Here is a 15,621-nt window from a genome sequence, read left to right as displayed (position 1 = left end):
GAGAAGAAAGAGGAGGAGGAGGAGGAGGAAGCATACAGATCCGGTGGGATAGAGTGAGTTACGCACGGTTACGCAATGCCTACCACGGGCAATCAGCGGAAAGAGTGTGCGCGCGCGTGCATGCGTCTTAAACTTTTATCGTTTCTAACTCTACATACTTAAAGGTGCAGTCAGTGTTTGTTTATTATTTGTGTTTGTTTTTGATTTGTTGCTAATTAAAAGTTGTACGTGTAAAGAATCAATAGCCTAGGACTTTTGAGAAATGTGATTAAAATTACATAGGCTACACACTTACAATTAGTGTCATTTCAGTATTAGGCTACGTGTCCCCCGTTGAGTGAATAATCCGCTGTTTCACGCAATCGATCAAATTACTAATCATAATAATATAAAATATAATAAATAAGGAAATAAAAAAAAAAACAATGACCTGCAGCATTTGAGGAAATTGCCACGAACACAGGTGCGTCATCACAGCAAAATGCCTAAAGCATCAACACACAATATGAACAAGCTAAAAAAAACTATTTGCGTGCAATTCATTAACATGTCAACAGTTTGTCATACATGTTTATGAGTTCTTACTTCTTACACAATATCAAGATTCACCTCACTGAATTATAGGAGAGCTATGCTTATGTATTGCAATTATCATTATTCTTAACTCTGGTGCAACCGTGTCAAATTCTACGTAAAATATTTTGAGGTGAGTTTAGCCTAATATGTAATTATGAGAAATACATAAAAGAGACTGGGGGATTTCCTTAGGCTCTCAAGTAAAGCATTTCCTGTGTGGTTTAGAGGTTAAGAGAAATTGTCTTTGATCTTTTTGCCCCACATATAAAATGCAGACCTGTCTGACACTCAAAAGCATGAATTCTGCTGAATTAACACTAGCACCATTCCAGTGACTGAGTTACAAACATTCCAGAGTTGACTGAAGTTGATAAACATTTGAAGGGGCAGAAGGTGCCCCCATGCTGAGACTGGGCTGACACACACCCATGCACATCCAAAACCCAGGATGTTAAATCAACAACAGATACAGGAGAAAGTGACCACAGTCAGCAAACAACACTTCCAATGTATCCTCATTCCTTCCGCACTCTACCTATTGTGCATGATTTTTGGTAAGAATTGTGGAAAGTACCAGGTACTGAACTATTACCTGTGTTTTGCTGAGAAGACACTGATTTCCCCTGTGACACTGACACAACTTACCACATCAGTGCCACACTTATGCTTGAACAGGCAGACTTCTTACCAAAGAAATGACATGTATTTGTCTAAGCATATAAATGTTTTTTTGTTTTTTTTTGCATTTGTGGCTGTGAGATCAGACTTTAATTGGGGGACTATATGATGTTTGTGCAAGTTCTAAACTTTTGGCTCTGGGATTTCCCTTGTAGTCATAAGGGGTAAAAATAAAGCTTAGCTCAGATAACATCAGATGTGATTTTCTGTCCACATAAGGCATTCTACATGCAATAAATGCGCAATTGCATCACACAATAGTTGAATAAAAGTGCAGGCAAATCAAAGCACAGCAACGTTTTCGTCATCTTCCTTCCTTGTCTGAAGTTGATAGGTGGCTGAAATTCCAAACCTTGCGTCAAAAGATCGAAAGGTGTCAGTGAAAATCTAGTTGAGAAACTACCTTCCTATTAAAAGACCACTTCCTGTTGAACCAACAACGGACAGAGTTCAGAGCAAGGGTGGAAGAGCGCTGTGTTGGACTGGTTATTTTTCTACTTTTTGCTGAGGATATGTAAAAATGTTCAAAAAGTGTGATCTCAAAATGCAAGAGTATATTTGCATAAAAAAATAAATCTCAATGTAGATAATGAAATTAGATGATGAGAGATGAGATGTTGTCGTGTGGCATTGTGCAACATCAAAATCTTTTTTTTTAAGATTTCAGAGGAAACAATAAAATTACATTTTTACTTATAAGCTCATTTGACGTAATGACGGTTGAATAAATAGAGATGATTGCTCAACCTATCCAGACTCTGCATCACATAAGGAGATGCATCTACACAAAAACTGGGTGGCAGCTAAAGAAGGAGGGAGCATTACACATAGTACATGTGATAATGAAGACGCAAAAAGAAAAAAAAAATTCTGGGAACTCTTGTTGCCTCAGAAAGCTGGCCGCGTCATTTCCTTCCAATGACAAATGTGTGGTTTCAGTCTTTAAAAACTTTTTCAGAGTTATGATCATGACCAGTTTGAAACTTTGTCTGTGAAAGGAGAATGAATTGTCATGTTAGGAACATGGTCTGCCTATCTCAGAGATCACAAGCAAAATCCAGTAAGTATTACTGCCACACTGCACCCATAACAATACGCTTACAGTCAGACATGGAATATTATTAATGCTGTGATTCAATTAATAACCCAATTACAATACACATAAACGAAACGCGTATATTTGTTGAAGTGTGTTGCATTTGATAGATTTACATGTACTGACTATATATGTGCACTCATAAGATCATCATCTGGTCATGCTGACTGCAGTGAATGTGAATCTAAAGACATTTTTTTGTGAAAGTGTGCACCATCCAATGTGAATTTGTTTTGACTTGAGCTTAGTTTATTTGTTTAACATGACTTTAAATCATTTTTATTTAATTTTTTTAGGAATAATCTTCCCTCTCCTCATCTTGATTGCTGTCGAGTTAGTGCAACCAACTATGTCATGCAAGAATGAAAACTGCAGCCGGCTTCTTCACAATAGTCTCAAGCTCACTAGATTAACCAGCAAAAAGACGGCAGAGCTCTTAGGAACCTATGTAAGTACTCTCTTTCTACAGTTACAATAAGTAGCAATGCAAATGACGTTTACATCAATAATCCTAGTTTGGGTTGTGATTGGTATAAGAAAGAGGAGATGCTCTGACAATACATGCCTAATATGGTCAGCAGTTGCTTGGGTGGTTTCCACATCCAATGAGGTGATTCCTTTCATTGATAAAACTGGTTAGTTTTGAGAGTGGGTGGGAGTCTGTGGGTAAGTGGGAAGTGTAAATGTAGCTATTTGACAGTATATATTGTGCATAAAGTGTGGAAATGAGTCTTTCAACAGAATTATTCATGGTCATATGTATTCAAAATAGCAAAAGACACTGAATGGGGCTAGTTGTCACAGAGTGGGTTTTTAAATAAATAAATAAATAAATAAATAAATGCAATTCTGTCTAAGCCAGTGGTTTTCAACCAAGGGGCCGTGGCTTAAATAAATAAGACAAACAAAGAAAATATGAAGATATTTCTCAATTGAATTCACCCCCTGAAAGGTTTTTTTTTTTTTTTTTTTTGTGTGTGTGTGAAAAACATAGGTAAAAGAGGTAGCCTACTTTTAAAAGTGTGATTTCTAGATGTGAAAAAGTAATGTAAATTAATAATATCTTATAACTCCAAGGGCATTTTTATAATAAATATTTTTTTTTTCTTCTTATGCCAAGCTCTAAAATATATTATTTTTATTTAGAAATTATGAAAACAATTTTCCTAATCCTTATCCTGTAAATCAAGTCATGGGGTTATTAAATATGTTGTGGAAAGTGGGGTCTTGGAATCAAACAGGCTGAGAGCCACTGGTCTAGGCACATGCCTTTAAGCCTTGTCTACGGAAAAACTACTGAACACGTCCATCATTATTGGCCAAAAAAAAAAAAAGATTTTTTTAATAACAGTGGGGCATGTTGTCACATAGGAACCTGACATTAAATATATAGCCTTAATTCTGTTCACTGGATTAGCCAAGAGCATTGCCCAAGACAATATTGGAATTTAATATAAAGGATAAATTTGTAAGGATAAAATAGATTGTAAAAAACATACAAAACTTTATAGTTCTTATAGACTTATGTCTTCTCTCATTCAGAAAGCCAGTCAAGGAGACTCTACAGACCTGATCTGTGATATGCAAATGGACAATGTTCCAGAATCAACAATCTCCGGCCAGACTATATCGGAGCGCATCTTGAGTGTTTACACCCGCCTGAAAGAGTTTCTGCCTCACATGCAGACAGTTATGGAGCAGCAGAAAGACTTCAATCCTCCAACCAACCCTGTGGCAGAGGGGCTTAACATGATGATTACACATGTTCGCCACACTGCTCTGAGAGTGAACTGTCTCTTACAAATCCTCCAACCAAATATACCCATTCCTGAGCCAGCTGAAAGGCCAACGGGAATTCCCCCTGCACAAAATATTTTCCAGCAGAAGGCCTATGGATGCATTGTCCTGTCTCGGCTTCAGGAGCTCCTTAGCAAAGCAGTTCAAGAACAAAAGTCTCTTAGGGGGAAAAGTCTCTTGTGCAGAAAAAGGACAAAAAATTTCTTCTGAGACATAAAACGATGTTGATGTTTTAATATTAATATTTATTTTGGTTAATCTATGTTGAAAAGATGTCCTGTGGAGTGTTTGTTTTATGTAATATTTATTAATGTAATTTATTTCTGCCCTGCATACTTTATCCATATATGTAGACAAAAAAAGTTTTTTTTTTTAACTTCCATTTGGACTAGAATGGAAAATCTTATTTGGATGTCATGGACTGCCATGGTTCCTTTATTATTTGACAGTAAAAAAAAAAAAAAAACACTTGATTCAGTTATGAAGCATCAGCTGTCATCAGAACTGTATACAATATGGCTGGATGTGGAGCATTTTGCCATTCAGGAAAGAAGGCTCAAAAAATTCTTAGCACTTACTCAGGATTTCTTAACAGCACTCTATGAGGTCATGCATGTTGTCAGAGACAATTGTTTTGATTATAAAGAAATTTGCAGTGATAAACTGTGATGTCACACGTTAGCCATATTGGCTTTTGTGGTCTGTGCTAACATAGCATGACCTGAATAACCTTGTAAATGTATATGTACTTTTTGAGACAGCTTTGAGTTGAGACCATTTTAGAAGTCAGGAAGTGCAAGAGACTGATATCAGCCCATAATGACGCATTCATTTCACCACATCAGAAAGGGGAAAAAACTGACTAGCTGTCTCCCCTGTCACAAGGTATAAGTGTGTTTGTGTCCATGTGAGTGAATCTCAAGCCATTTGCTTGAAAGTTTACATTCTTTGGTTAGTATATTTCACTCAGCAAAGCTATGAATGCTTTCTATAGCTATCAGTTATAAATTATGAATGTATGTAATTATTTTGATACTTATTTATATAAAAACTATGTACATTATGTCATGGTATAAATCACTTTGCATTCATATCTTCAAAATAAACTAAACTTAAGGAAACTTCTGTTCTTGTACTTACACTGTGTACAAATGTTGCAAAGTTGCACACATGGACATGCAGAAATGCTTCTTCCTTTCTTTCCATTTAGTATATTGCTGACACTTTAAATGACAACAAAATCAAAGCATGAACACTAATATGAATTTCATAATAGTTCATAGTATCATATCATACCAAACAACATGCAAAACAACACAGCCACTAAGGATACAAAGCATCCGTAATTATTGTTAAATGTTTCATCTGATCTATTCATTTTATGTTGTGATGGCAGTCAAAAAAATGCCATTTCAGGCACTTTGCCCTAGTCACACGCTTATGTGGAAATGGAAGTAGGAAGATTCATTATAGGTCAAGTTCTGCATGGCAATGTTTTTAAGGAAAAACAGGGAGGGGAGCTTTATCAGCATTTCCCCCCATTTTGTTAAATGTCTTATATTATATTGTCTGTTAATATTGCAACTGGAAAAAGCAAAATGCATTGACATTTTTACATTCATCTCAATTAAACATTTAGAGGCATGATCATGCTGAATCAGGGGAGGCCCTTCCCAACACAATACTACGTCAGAAGGTTAGCGATGCAAAAAGTGTCATGGTATGGTATGCTGCAGGGTCATGATATTCATGCAGTAATTCTACCATGGATCCACCAAACCCATATTCATGAAACGGCCAGATGATAAAATGGCTGAAAATTGCAGTTCATCCTTGCTCTCACCTGATTTTGCAGGGTAGGAGTACATTTGTGATGAAGAATGCCTAAAAAAGTAAATGTTTAGCGCTTTAGCCCCTGTAATTGGTACTTAAGGACTTTTATGAATTAGAAATGCAAGTTTTCCAACAAAAAAACAAAAAAAAATTCCCCATCTCTTTTTAGTGGAAAACAGGTTTATGCAGACAAAATTATCTGGGGATCCACCAAACTCTATCATCATACTGCAAGATTATCCAGAGAGCATTTTCCACTTGTTCATAAAGGTTGTAGTAGGCCTAATCCCTTTCTAATGAACACTTGACATTGTGCATAATGATCTCTAGAAGCTGAATGGTCCTGGAAACTTCTGTCCTGAACAAGAGCTGCATTTTGTTCATTCAAAACAGTTAAAACAGCCACAGTGATATTTGTTATGAGACATTGCATCAAACTTCCTGATGTCTAACAAAGTTGATTTCTGTAGAAACACAGATGGGTTTTTTGTAACAGTGCCACGCTTACTAACAAAGGGAGTGGCACATTCATGAAACAAGAAAAAAAGAGTAGTGGGTCACAGAGTCTTTCACAGGTAGCTTGTGGTGGGGAAGACCCCCTAATCAAATAATTTACAATCAAAACAGGTGCTCATGTGAGAACTTCTTTCTGTCTTGTGTTGGCAACCTCACTTGACACACTTTCACACGAAATATGAAAGTGATCATGGCCTTTTTACTGTCAAATACTGAAGAGATCTGAGAAATGCTTTGAATTGTTTCAGTTGGGGAAAAAACAGTGCATTACAAAAAGTGTTGCAAGATGCCGTTTTATTGTGGTAAATGCAAGTTGCAGATTCAATACACCGTAATTGCATGAAGAGTCTTTTTTCCGTTTTAAGGTTAACAGAAGAAACATTCATTCATTTCTTCATTCTGAGACATTTTTTGCCCTTTCACGCAGAGTAAATTCTAGTTTCATTTTTGCAACTACAAAAACGCTTTATGCAAAACAAAACTACATTTGCATAATGCATGCACAATTTATAACTGCTAACAGAGCACAACTTGAGCTCTATGTCTCAAAGTTTATTACTGAAATATACGTGGCTGCTGATATTGATTAAAGGTCTTTGGTGTCCACTAGCAGTTACAGATCATCAATGCCATGGTGTCATTATTTGTTTTTGAATATTTTGTATTGTTTATAATGTAATTTTGTTGATAAACTTCTAGTTGCCCTTGCAAGGACAGGCTGAAACTTGCTTATTAGTTGTACATAAACCTGAGTATTTCTATATCCACTGACACAAACAAAGCTGTTACATTAGCAATATCTGCTGGTTGATAAGAGTAACTGCAGTTCTTTATTTCAGATTATAGATAGTAGTTTTATTTTATTAGTATTAATGCAGATCACACATAAAAGGAGCACACAAAATATTGCTATTGCTATATCAGTGTCAATAATCAAATGTTCTATTCAGTATTAATACTGAAGTGCGTTTGGTTATAAGCATTCAACATTGCATTTTTTTTATTTTTAATAGGAGGGTGTATACAAGTCAAATAAATAAATAAATAAATAAATGCCTGCATAGTATTAATTGTATTGGACCATAATTATGTAATATGTGCATGCAAAGCCAGGAGTTTCAGATTTCAAGATACTTTCTTTCTTATAGCTTTTTAACTTAACTTTTCTTTAACTTTTTAACTTTTAACGTGTAAAATGCACGTTCTGAGCTTCCTATAAATAGTTCATAGAACTAGAGATCTATCCAAACAATTCTAAACTGACCTCATCTAATAAAGTGCGTACTTTACTAGAAAGTATACATTTAACCAGCAGTATTTAGACAGAATGTTATTTGCACAATACAGTTGTGTCCATGTTTAAGAAGCGAATGTGCATTGTCGTCTCGATTTCAACTCCTTTAAGAATCTGTTGAGCAGGAAACAAGGAAAAAGAGTGAAGGCTGGTTAAAAAAGGCAAGTCTTATGAGTTCAGACCATACAATGCCTTATGTTTACACACGTTGTTTGTGATGATGTTTAATGCAAATACAAAGTAGTGTATTTGCTTCAAAAATAATGGTAAATTAGACCATCTGGATTGTGCATAAAAATATATAAATTTACAAACCTTCAAAAACTGCTCAAATGTTATTCCTTCAAAGAACTCATCAGGTGCCTGGTAAAAACACACAAAGAACAGAGAGATTAGCAAGAGATTTTGTGTGCGTGTTGTGTGTGTGTGTGCGCGCACTTGTTTAACTATGCCTGTGAGGGCCAAATGACCTCACTTATATGCGTAAAAAAAATGCATGTTTATGTAAATTTTTTAAGGGTTATAAATTGGCCAAATCATGCTTGTATTTAAATCTAGTGTTTTGCACAGGTTTTGTGAGGGTTAAGGGTCAAGTTGTGTCTGTTCTTACTAATATAGTGAAATGTTTTGTAAATATGAGTTTCCTAGTTAAAGGTTCGACATTAATGCCCTCTAAAGTCGTTTTTACCACTGGGAAGCTCTAAGATAATTTTGATACCCAAGTTTCTGAGATGGGAGGGCCACAAACTTTAAACATTGACTTTAAAAAGATTTTCCCAATAAATAAACAAGAATAAACCTGGTGTCCTCCATGATTTCTGTTCTTTCCGACAACAAGGTGAGTGAGTGTGAGTGAGTGAGGGTGGGTGAGTGACTTACTGAGGGTGGGTGAGCGAGTGACTGAGGGTGGGTGGGTGAGTGACTGAGGGTGGGTGAGTGACTGAGGGTGAGCGAGTGACTGAGGGTGAGTGAGTGACTGAGGGTGGGTGAGTGAGTGACTGAGGGTGAGTGGGTGAGTGAGTGAGTGACTGAGGGTTGAGTGACTGAGGGTGGGTGAGTGAGTGACTGAGGGTGGGTGAGTGAGTGACTGAGGGTGGGTGGGTGAGTGACTGAGGGTGGGTGAGTGATTGAGTGAGTGAGTGACTGAGGATTGAGTGAGTGACTGAGGGTGGGTGAGTGAGTGACTGAGGGTGGGTGGTTGAGTGACTGAGGGTGGGTGGGTGAGTGACTGAGGGTGGGTGGGTGAGTGACTGAGGGTGGGTGGGTGAGTGACTGAGGGTTGAGTGACTGAGGGTGGGTGAGTGAGTGACTGAGGGTGGGAGGTTGAGTGACTGAGGGTGGGTGGTTGAGTGACTGAGGGTGGGTGAGTGAGTGACTGAGGGTGGGTGGGTGAGTGACTGAGGGTTGAGTGACTGAGGGTGGGTGAGTGAGTGACTGAGGGTGGGAGGTTGAGTGACTGAGGGTGGGTGGTTGAGTGACTGAGGGTGGTTGAGTGACTGAGGGTGGGTGAGTGAGTGACTGAGGGTGGGTGAGCGAGTGACTGAGGGTGAGCGAGTGACTGAGGGTGGGTGAGCGAGTGACTGAGGGTGGGTGAGTGAGTGACTGAGGGTGGGTGAGTGAGTGACTGAGGGTGGGTGGGTGAGTGAGTGAGTGACTGAGGGTTGAGTGAGTGACTGAGGGTGGGTGAGTGAGTGAGTGACTGAGGGTGGGTGAGTGAGTGACTGAGGGTGGGTGAGTGAGTGACTGAGGGTGGGTGAGTGAGTGACTGAGGGTGGGTGAGCGAGTGACTGAGGGTGGGTAAGCGAGTGACTGAGGGTGTTTCTGAGATGGGAGGGCCACAAACTTTAAACATTGACTTTAAAAAGATTTTCCCAATAAATAAACAAGAATAAACCTGGTGTCCTCCATGATTTCTGTTCTTTCCGACAACAAGGTGAGTGAGTGTGAGTGAGTGAGGGTGGGTGAGTGACTTACTGAGGGTGGGTGAGCGAGTGACTGAGGGTGGGTGGGTGAGTGACTGAGGGTGGGTGAGTGACTGAGGGTGAGCGAGTGACTGAGGGTGAGTGAGTGACTGAGGGTGGGTGAGTGAGTGACTGAGGGTGGGTGGGTGAGTGAGTGAGTGACTGAGGGTTGAGTGACTGAGGGTGGGTGAGTGAGTGACTGAGGGTTGAGTGACTGAGGGTGGGTGAGTGAGTGACTGAGGGTGGGTGAGTGAGTGAGTGACTGAGGGGGGGTGAGTGAGTGAGTGACTGAGGGTGGGTGAGTGAGTGAGTGACTGAGGGTTGAGTGACTGAGGGTGGGTGAGTGAGTGACTGAGGGTGGGTGGGTGAGTGACTGAGGGTGGGTGGGTGAGTGACTGAGGGTGGGTGGGTGAGTGACTGAGGGTGGGTGGGTGAGTGACTGAGGGTGGGTGAGCGAGTGACTGAGGGTGAGCGAGTGACTGAGGGTGGGTGGGTGAGTGACTGAGGGTGGTTGAGTGAGTGACTGAGGGTGGGTGAGTGATTGAGTGAGTGAGTGAGTGACTGAGGGTGGGTGGGTGAGTGACTGAGGGTGGGTGAGTGAGTGACTGAGGGTGGGTGAGTGATTGAGTGAGTGAGTGACTGAGGATTGAGTGAGTGACTGAGGGTGGGTGAGTGAGTGACTGAGGGTGGGTGAGTGAGTGACTGAGGGTGGGTGGTTGAGTGACTGAGGGTGGGTGGGTGAGTGACTGAGGGTGGGTGGGTGAGTGACTGAGGGTGGGTGAGCGAGTGACTGAGGGTGAGCGAGTGACTAAGGGTGGGTGGGTGAGTGACTGAGGGTGGGTGAGGGTGGGTGAGTGAGTGACTGAGGGTGGGTGAGTGAGTGACTGAGGGTGGGTGGGTCAGTGAGTGAGTGACTGAGGGTTGAGTGACTGAGGGTGGGTGAGTGAGTGACTGAGGGTGGGTGAGTGAGTGAGTGACTGAGGGTGGGTGAGTGACTGAGGGTGGGTGAGTGAGTGACTGAGGGTGGGTGAGTGAGTGACTGAGGGTGGGTGAGCGAGTGACTGAGGGTGAGCGAGTGACTGAGGGTGGGTGAGCGAGTGACTGAGGGTGGGTGAGCGAGTGACTGAGGGTGGGTGAGTGAGTGACTGAGGGTGGGTGAGTGAGTGACTGAGGGTGGGTGGGTGATTGAGTGAGTGACTGAGGGTTGAGTGACTGAGGGTGGGTGAGTGAGTGACTGAGGGTGGGTGAGTGAGTGAGTGACTGAGGGTGGGTGAGTGAGTGACTGAGGGTGGGTGAGTGAGTGAGTGACTGAGGGTGGGTGAGTGAGTGACTGAGGGTGGGTGAGTGAGTGACTGAGGGTGGGTGAGTGAGTGACTGAGGGTGGGTGAGTGAGTGACTGAGGGTGGGTGAGTGAGTGAGTGAGTGACTGAGGGTTGAGTGACTGAGGGTGGGTGAGTGAGTGACTGAGGGTGGGTGGGTGAGTGACTGAGGGTGGGTGGGTGAGTGACTGAGGGTGGGTGGGTGAGTGACTTACTGAGGGTGGGTGAGCGAGTGACTGAGGGTGGGTGGGTGAGTGACTGAGGGTGGGTGAGTGACTGAGGATGAGTGAGTGACTGAGGGTGGGTGAGTGAGTGACTGAGGGTGGGTGGGTGAGTGAGTGAGTGACTGAGGGTTGAGTGACTGAGGGTGGGTGAGTGAGTGACTGAGGGTTGAGTGACTGAGGGTGGGTGAGTGAGTGACTGAGGGTGGGTGAGTGAGTGAGTGAGTGACTGAGGGGGGGTGAGTGAGTGAGTGACTGAGGGTGGGTGAGTGAGTGAGTGACTGAGGGTTGAGTGACTGAGGGTGGGTGAGTGAGTGACTGAGGGTGGGTGGGTGAGTGACTGAGGGTGGGTGGGTGAGTGACTGAGGGTGGGTGGGTGAGTGACTGAGGGTGGGTGAGCGAGTGACTGAGGGTGAGCGAGTGACTGAGGGTGGGTGGGTGAGTGACTGAGGGTGGTTGAGTGAGTGACTGAGGGTGGGTGAGTGATTGAGTGAGTGAGTGAGTGACTGAGGGTGGGTGGGTGAGTGACTGAGGGTGGGTGGGTGAGTGACTGAGGGTGGGTGAGTGAGTGACTGAGGGTGGGTGAGTGATTGAGTGAGTGAGTGACTGAGGATTGAGTGAGTGACTGAGGGTGGGTGAGTGAGTGACTGAGGGTGGGTGAGTGAGTGACTGAGGGTGGGTGGTTGAGTGACTGAGGGTGGGTGGGTGAGTGACTGAGGGTGGGTGGGTGAGTGACTGAGGGTGGGTGAGCGAGTGACTGAGGGTGAGCGAGTGACTAAGGGTGGGTGGGTGAGTGACTGAGGGTGGGTGAGGGTGGGTGAGTGAGTGACTGAGGGTGGGTGAGTGAGTGACTGAGGGTGGGTGGGTCAGTGAGTGAGTGACTGAGGGTTGAGTGACTGAGGGTGGGTGAGTGAGTGACTGAGGGTGGGTGAGTGAGTGAGTGACTGAGGGTGGGTGAGTGACTGAGGGTGGGTGAGTGAGTGACTGAGGGTGGGTGAGTGAGTGACTGAGGGTGGGTGAGCGAGTGACTGAGGGTGGGTGAGCGAGTGACTGAGGGTGAGCGAGTGACTGAGGGTGGGTGAGCGAGTGACTGAGGGTGGGTGAGTGAGTGACTGAGGGTGGGTGAGTGAGTGACTGAGGGTGGGTGGGTGATTGAGTGAGTGACTGAGGGTTGAGTGACTGAGGGTGGGTGAGTGAGTGACTGAGGGTGGGTGAGTGAGTGAGTGACTGAGGGTGGGTGAGTGAGTGACTGAGGGTGGGTGAGTAAGTGACTGAGGGTGGGTGAGTGAGTGACTGAGGGTGGGTGAGTGAGTGACTGAGGGTGGGTGAGTGAGTGACTGAGGGTGGGTGAGTGAGTGAGTGAGTGACTGAGGGTTGAGTGAGTGAGTGACTGAGGGTTGAGTGACTGAGGGTGGGTGAGTGAGTGACTGAGGGTGGGTGGGTGAGTGACTGAGGGTGGGTGGGTGAGTGACTGAGGGTGGGTGAGCGAGTGACTGAGGGTGAGTGAGTGACTGAGGGTGGGTGGTTGAGTGACTGAGGGTGGGTGGTTGAGTGACTGAGGGTGGGTGGGTGAGTGACTGAGGGTGGGTGAGCGAGTGACTGAGGGTGGGTGGGTGAGTGACTGAGGGTGGGTGGGTGAGTGACTGAGGGTGGGTGAGTGAGTGACTGAGGGTGGGTGGTTGAGTGACTGAGGGTGGGTGGTTGAGTGACTGAGGGTGGGTGGGTGAGTGACTGAGGGTGGGTGGGTGAGTGAGTGAGTGACTGAGGGTTGAGTGACTGAGGGTGGGTAAGTGAGTGACTGAGGGTTGAGTGACTGAGGGTGGGTGAGTGAGTGACTGAGGGCGGGTGAGTGAGTGACTGAGGGGGGGTGAGTGAGTGACTGAGGGTGGGTAAGTGAGTGAGTGAGTGACTGAGGGTTGAGTGACTAAGGTTGGGTTAGTGAGTGACTGAGGGTGGGTGGGTGAGTGACTGAGGGTGGGTGGGTGAGTGACTGAGGGTGGGTGATCGAGTGACTGAGGGTGAGCGAGTGACTGAGGGTGGGTGGGTGAGTGACTGAGGGTGGGTGAGTGAGTGACTGAGGGCGGGTGAGTGATTGAGTGAGTGAGTGAGTGACTGAGGGTTGAGTGAGTGACTGAGGGTGGGTGAGTGAGTGACTGAGGGTGGGTGGTTGAGTGACTGAGGGTGGGTGGGTGAGTGACTGAGGGTGGGTGAGCGAGTGACTGAGGGTGAGCGAGTGACTGAGGGTGGGTGGGTGAGTGACTGAGGGTGGGTGAGTGAGTGACTGAGGGTGGGTGAGTGAGTGACTGAGGGTGGGTGGGTGAGTGAGTGAGTGACTGAGGGTTGAGTGACTGAGGGTGGGTGAGTGAGTGACTGAGGGTGGGTGAGTGAGTGAGTGACTGAGGGTTGAGTGACTGAGGGTGGGTGATTGAGTGACTGAGGGTGGGTGAGTGAGTGAGTGAGTGACTGAGGGTTGAGTGACTGAGGGTGGGTGAGTGAGTGACTGAGGGTGGGTGAGTGAGTGACTGAGGGTGGGTGAGTGAGTGACTGAGGGTGGGTGAGTGAGTGAGTGAGTGAGTGACTGAGGGTTGAGTGACTGAGGGTGGGTGAGTGAGTGACTGAGGGTGGGTGGGTGAGTGACTGAGGGTGGGTGGGTGAGTGACTGAGGGTGGGTGAGCGAGTGACTGAGGGTGAGCGAGTGACTGAGGGTGGGTGGGTGAGTGACTGAGGGTGGGTGAGTGAGTGACTGAGGGTGGGTGAGTGATTGAGTGAGTGAGTGACTGAGGGTTGAGTGAGTGACTGAGGGTGGGTGAGTGAGTGACTGAGGGTGGGTGGTTGAGTGACTGAGGGTGGGTGGGTGAGTGACTGAGGGTGGGTGAGCGAGTGACTGAGGGTGAGCGAGTGACTGAGGGTGGGTGGGTGAGTGACTGAGGGTGGGTGAGTGATTGAGGGTGGGTGGTTGAGTGACTGAGGGTGGGTGGGTGAGTGACTGAGGGTGGGTGAGTGAGTGACTGAGGGTGGGTGAGTGAGTGAGTGAGTGAGTGAGTGACTGAGGGTTGAGTGACTGAGGGTGGGTGAGTGAGTGACTGAGGGTGGGTGGGTGAGTGACTGAGGGTGGGTGGGTGAGTGACTGAGGGTGGGTGAGCGAGTGACTGAGGGTGGGTGAGCGAGTGACTGAGGGTGAGCGAGTGACTGAGGGTGGGTGGGTGAGTGACTGAGGGTGGGTGAGTGAGTGACTGAGGGTGGGTGAGTGATTGAGTGAGTGAGTGACTGAGGGTTGAGTGAGTGACTGAGGGTGGGTGAGTGAGTGACTGAGGGTGGGTGGTTGAGTGACTGAGGGTGGGTGGGTGAGTGACTGAGGGTGGGTGAGCGAGTGACTGAGGGTGAGCGAGTGACTGAGGGTGGGTGGGTGAGTGACTGAGGGTGGGTGAGTGATTGAGGGTGGGTGGTTGAGTGACTGAGGGTGGGTGGGTGAGTGACTGAGGGTGGGTGAGCGAGTGACTGAGGGTGGGTGGGCGAGTGACTGAGGGTGGGTGGGTGAGTGACTGAGGGTGGGTGGGTGAGTGACTGAGGGTTGAGTGACTGAGGGTGGGTGAGTGAGTGACTGAGGGTGGGTGGGTGAGTGACTGAGGGTGGGTGAGTGAGTGACTGAGGGTGGGTGAGTGACTGAGGGTGGGTGGTTGAGTGACTGAGGGTGGGTGGTTGAGTGACTGAGGGTGGGTGAGCGAGTGACTGAGGGTGGGTGAGCGAGTGACTGAGGGTGGGTGAGCGAGTGACTGAGGGTGGGTGGGTGAGTGACTGAGGGTGGGTGAGTGAGTGACTGAGGGTGGGTGAGTGATTGAGTGAGTGAGTGACTGAGGGTTGAGTGACTGAGGGTGGGTGAGTGATTGAGTGAGTGAGTGACTGAGGGTTGAGTGACTGAGGGTGAGTGGGTGGGTGGGTGGGTGGGTGACTGAGGGTGGGTGAGTGAGTGAGTGAGTGACATCACCTTGAGAGTGAGTGAGTGACTGAGGCTGGGTGGGTGGGTGAGTGAGTGAGTGAGTGACTAAGGGTGGGTGGGTGAGTGAGTGAGTGAGTGAGTGACTGAGGGTGGGTGAGTGACTGAGGGTGAGTGAGTGAGTGAGTGAGTGAGTGAGTGAGTGAGTGAGTGAGTGAGTGAGTGACTGAGGGTGGGTGGGTGAGTGACTGAGGGTGGGTGAGTGATTGAGTGAGTGATTGAGTGAGTGATTGAGTGAGTGAGTGAGTGAGTGAGTGAGTGAGTGACTGAGTGAGTGACTGAGGGAGGGTGGGTGAGTGAGGGAGTGAGTGAGTGAGTGAGTGAGTGAGTGAGTGA

At 45.9% G+C, this 15,621-nt stretch overlaps 2 protein-coding genes across 4 annotated transcripts in view; one reads left to right on the top strand and one right to left on the bottom strand.

The window, feature by feature from the left end:
- Positions 1 to 5,216, top strand: m17 (IL-6 subfamily cytokine M17). Of its 3 annotated transcripts, none has more exons than XM_056267468.1 (3): positions 1 to 53; positions 2,647 to 2,798; positions 3,893 to 5,215. In XM_056267468.1, the coding sequence occupies exons 2-3, from the start codon at positions 2,700 to 2,702 to the stop codon at positions 4,355 to 4,357; spliced, it is 564 nt and encodes a 187-aa protein (XP_056123443.1). In that variant the 5' UTR covers positions 1 to 53; positions 2,647 to 2,699; the 3' UTR covers positions 4,358 to 5,215. The 3 variants fall into 3 exon arrangements, with proteins under 3 accessions (XP_056123443.1, XP_056123442.1, XP_056123441.1); XM_056267467.1 differs by lacking the exon at positions 1 to 53 and adding an exon at positions 2,009 to 2,314 and having other exon boundaries at positions 2,685 to 2,798; positions 3,893 to 5,216; XM_056267466.1 differs by lacking the exon at positions 1 to 53 and adding an exon at positions 2,010 to 2,314.
- A 2,475-nt stretch (positions 5,217 to 7,691) lies between these two features.
- tescb (tescalcin b) overlaps positions 7,692 to 15,621 on the bottom strand; it is a 35,312-nt gene continuing 27,382 nt past the window's right edge. The window contains exons 7-8 of the mRNA XM_056267469.1: positions 8,106 to 8,153; positions 7,692 to 7,904 (exon numbers count right to left, since the gene is read on the bottom strand). Of these exons, the coding sequence (XP_056123444.1) occupies positions 7,827 to 7,904; positions 8,106 to 8,153 (126 nt within the window). The 3' untranslated portion in view covers positions 7,692 to 7,826. The remainder of the gene's footprint in view (positions 7,905 to 8,105; positions 8,154 to 15,621) is intronic.

The sequence above is a fragment of the Rhinichthys klamathensis genome, unplaced genomic scaffold, assembly GCF_029890125.1.
Source record: "Rhinichthys klamathensis goyatoka isolate OS25496 unplaced genomic scaffold, OSU_Roscu_1.1 h1tg000259l_1, whole genome shotgun sequence".
Classification (NCBI taxonomy): Eukaryota; Metazoa; Chordata; class Actinopteri; order Cypriniformes; family Leuciscidae; genus Rhinichthys; species Rhinichthys klamathensis.
The sequence above is the reverse complement of the archived record's forward strand: the minus strand, read 5'-3'. Positions and strand labels throughout refer to the sequence as shown.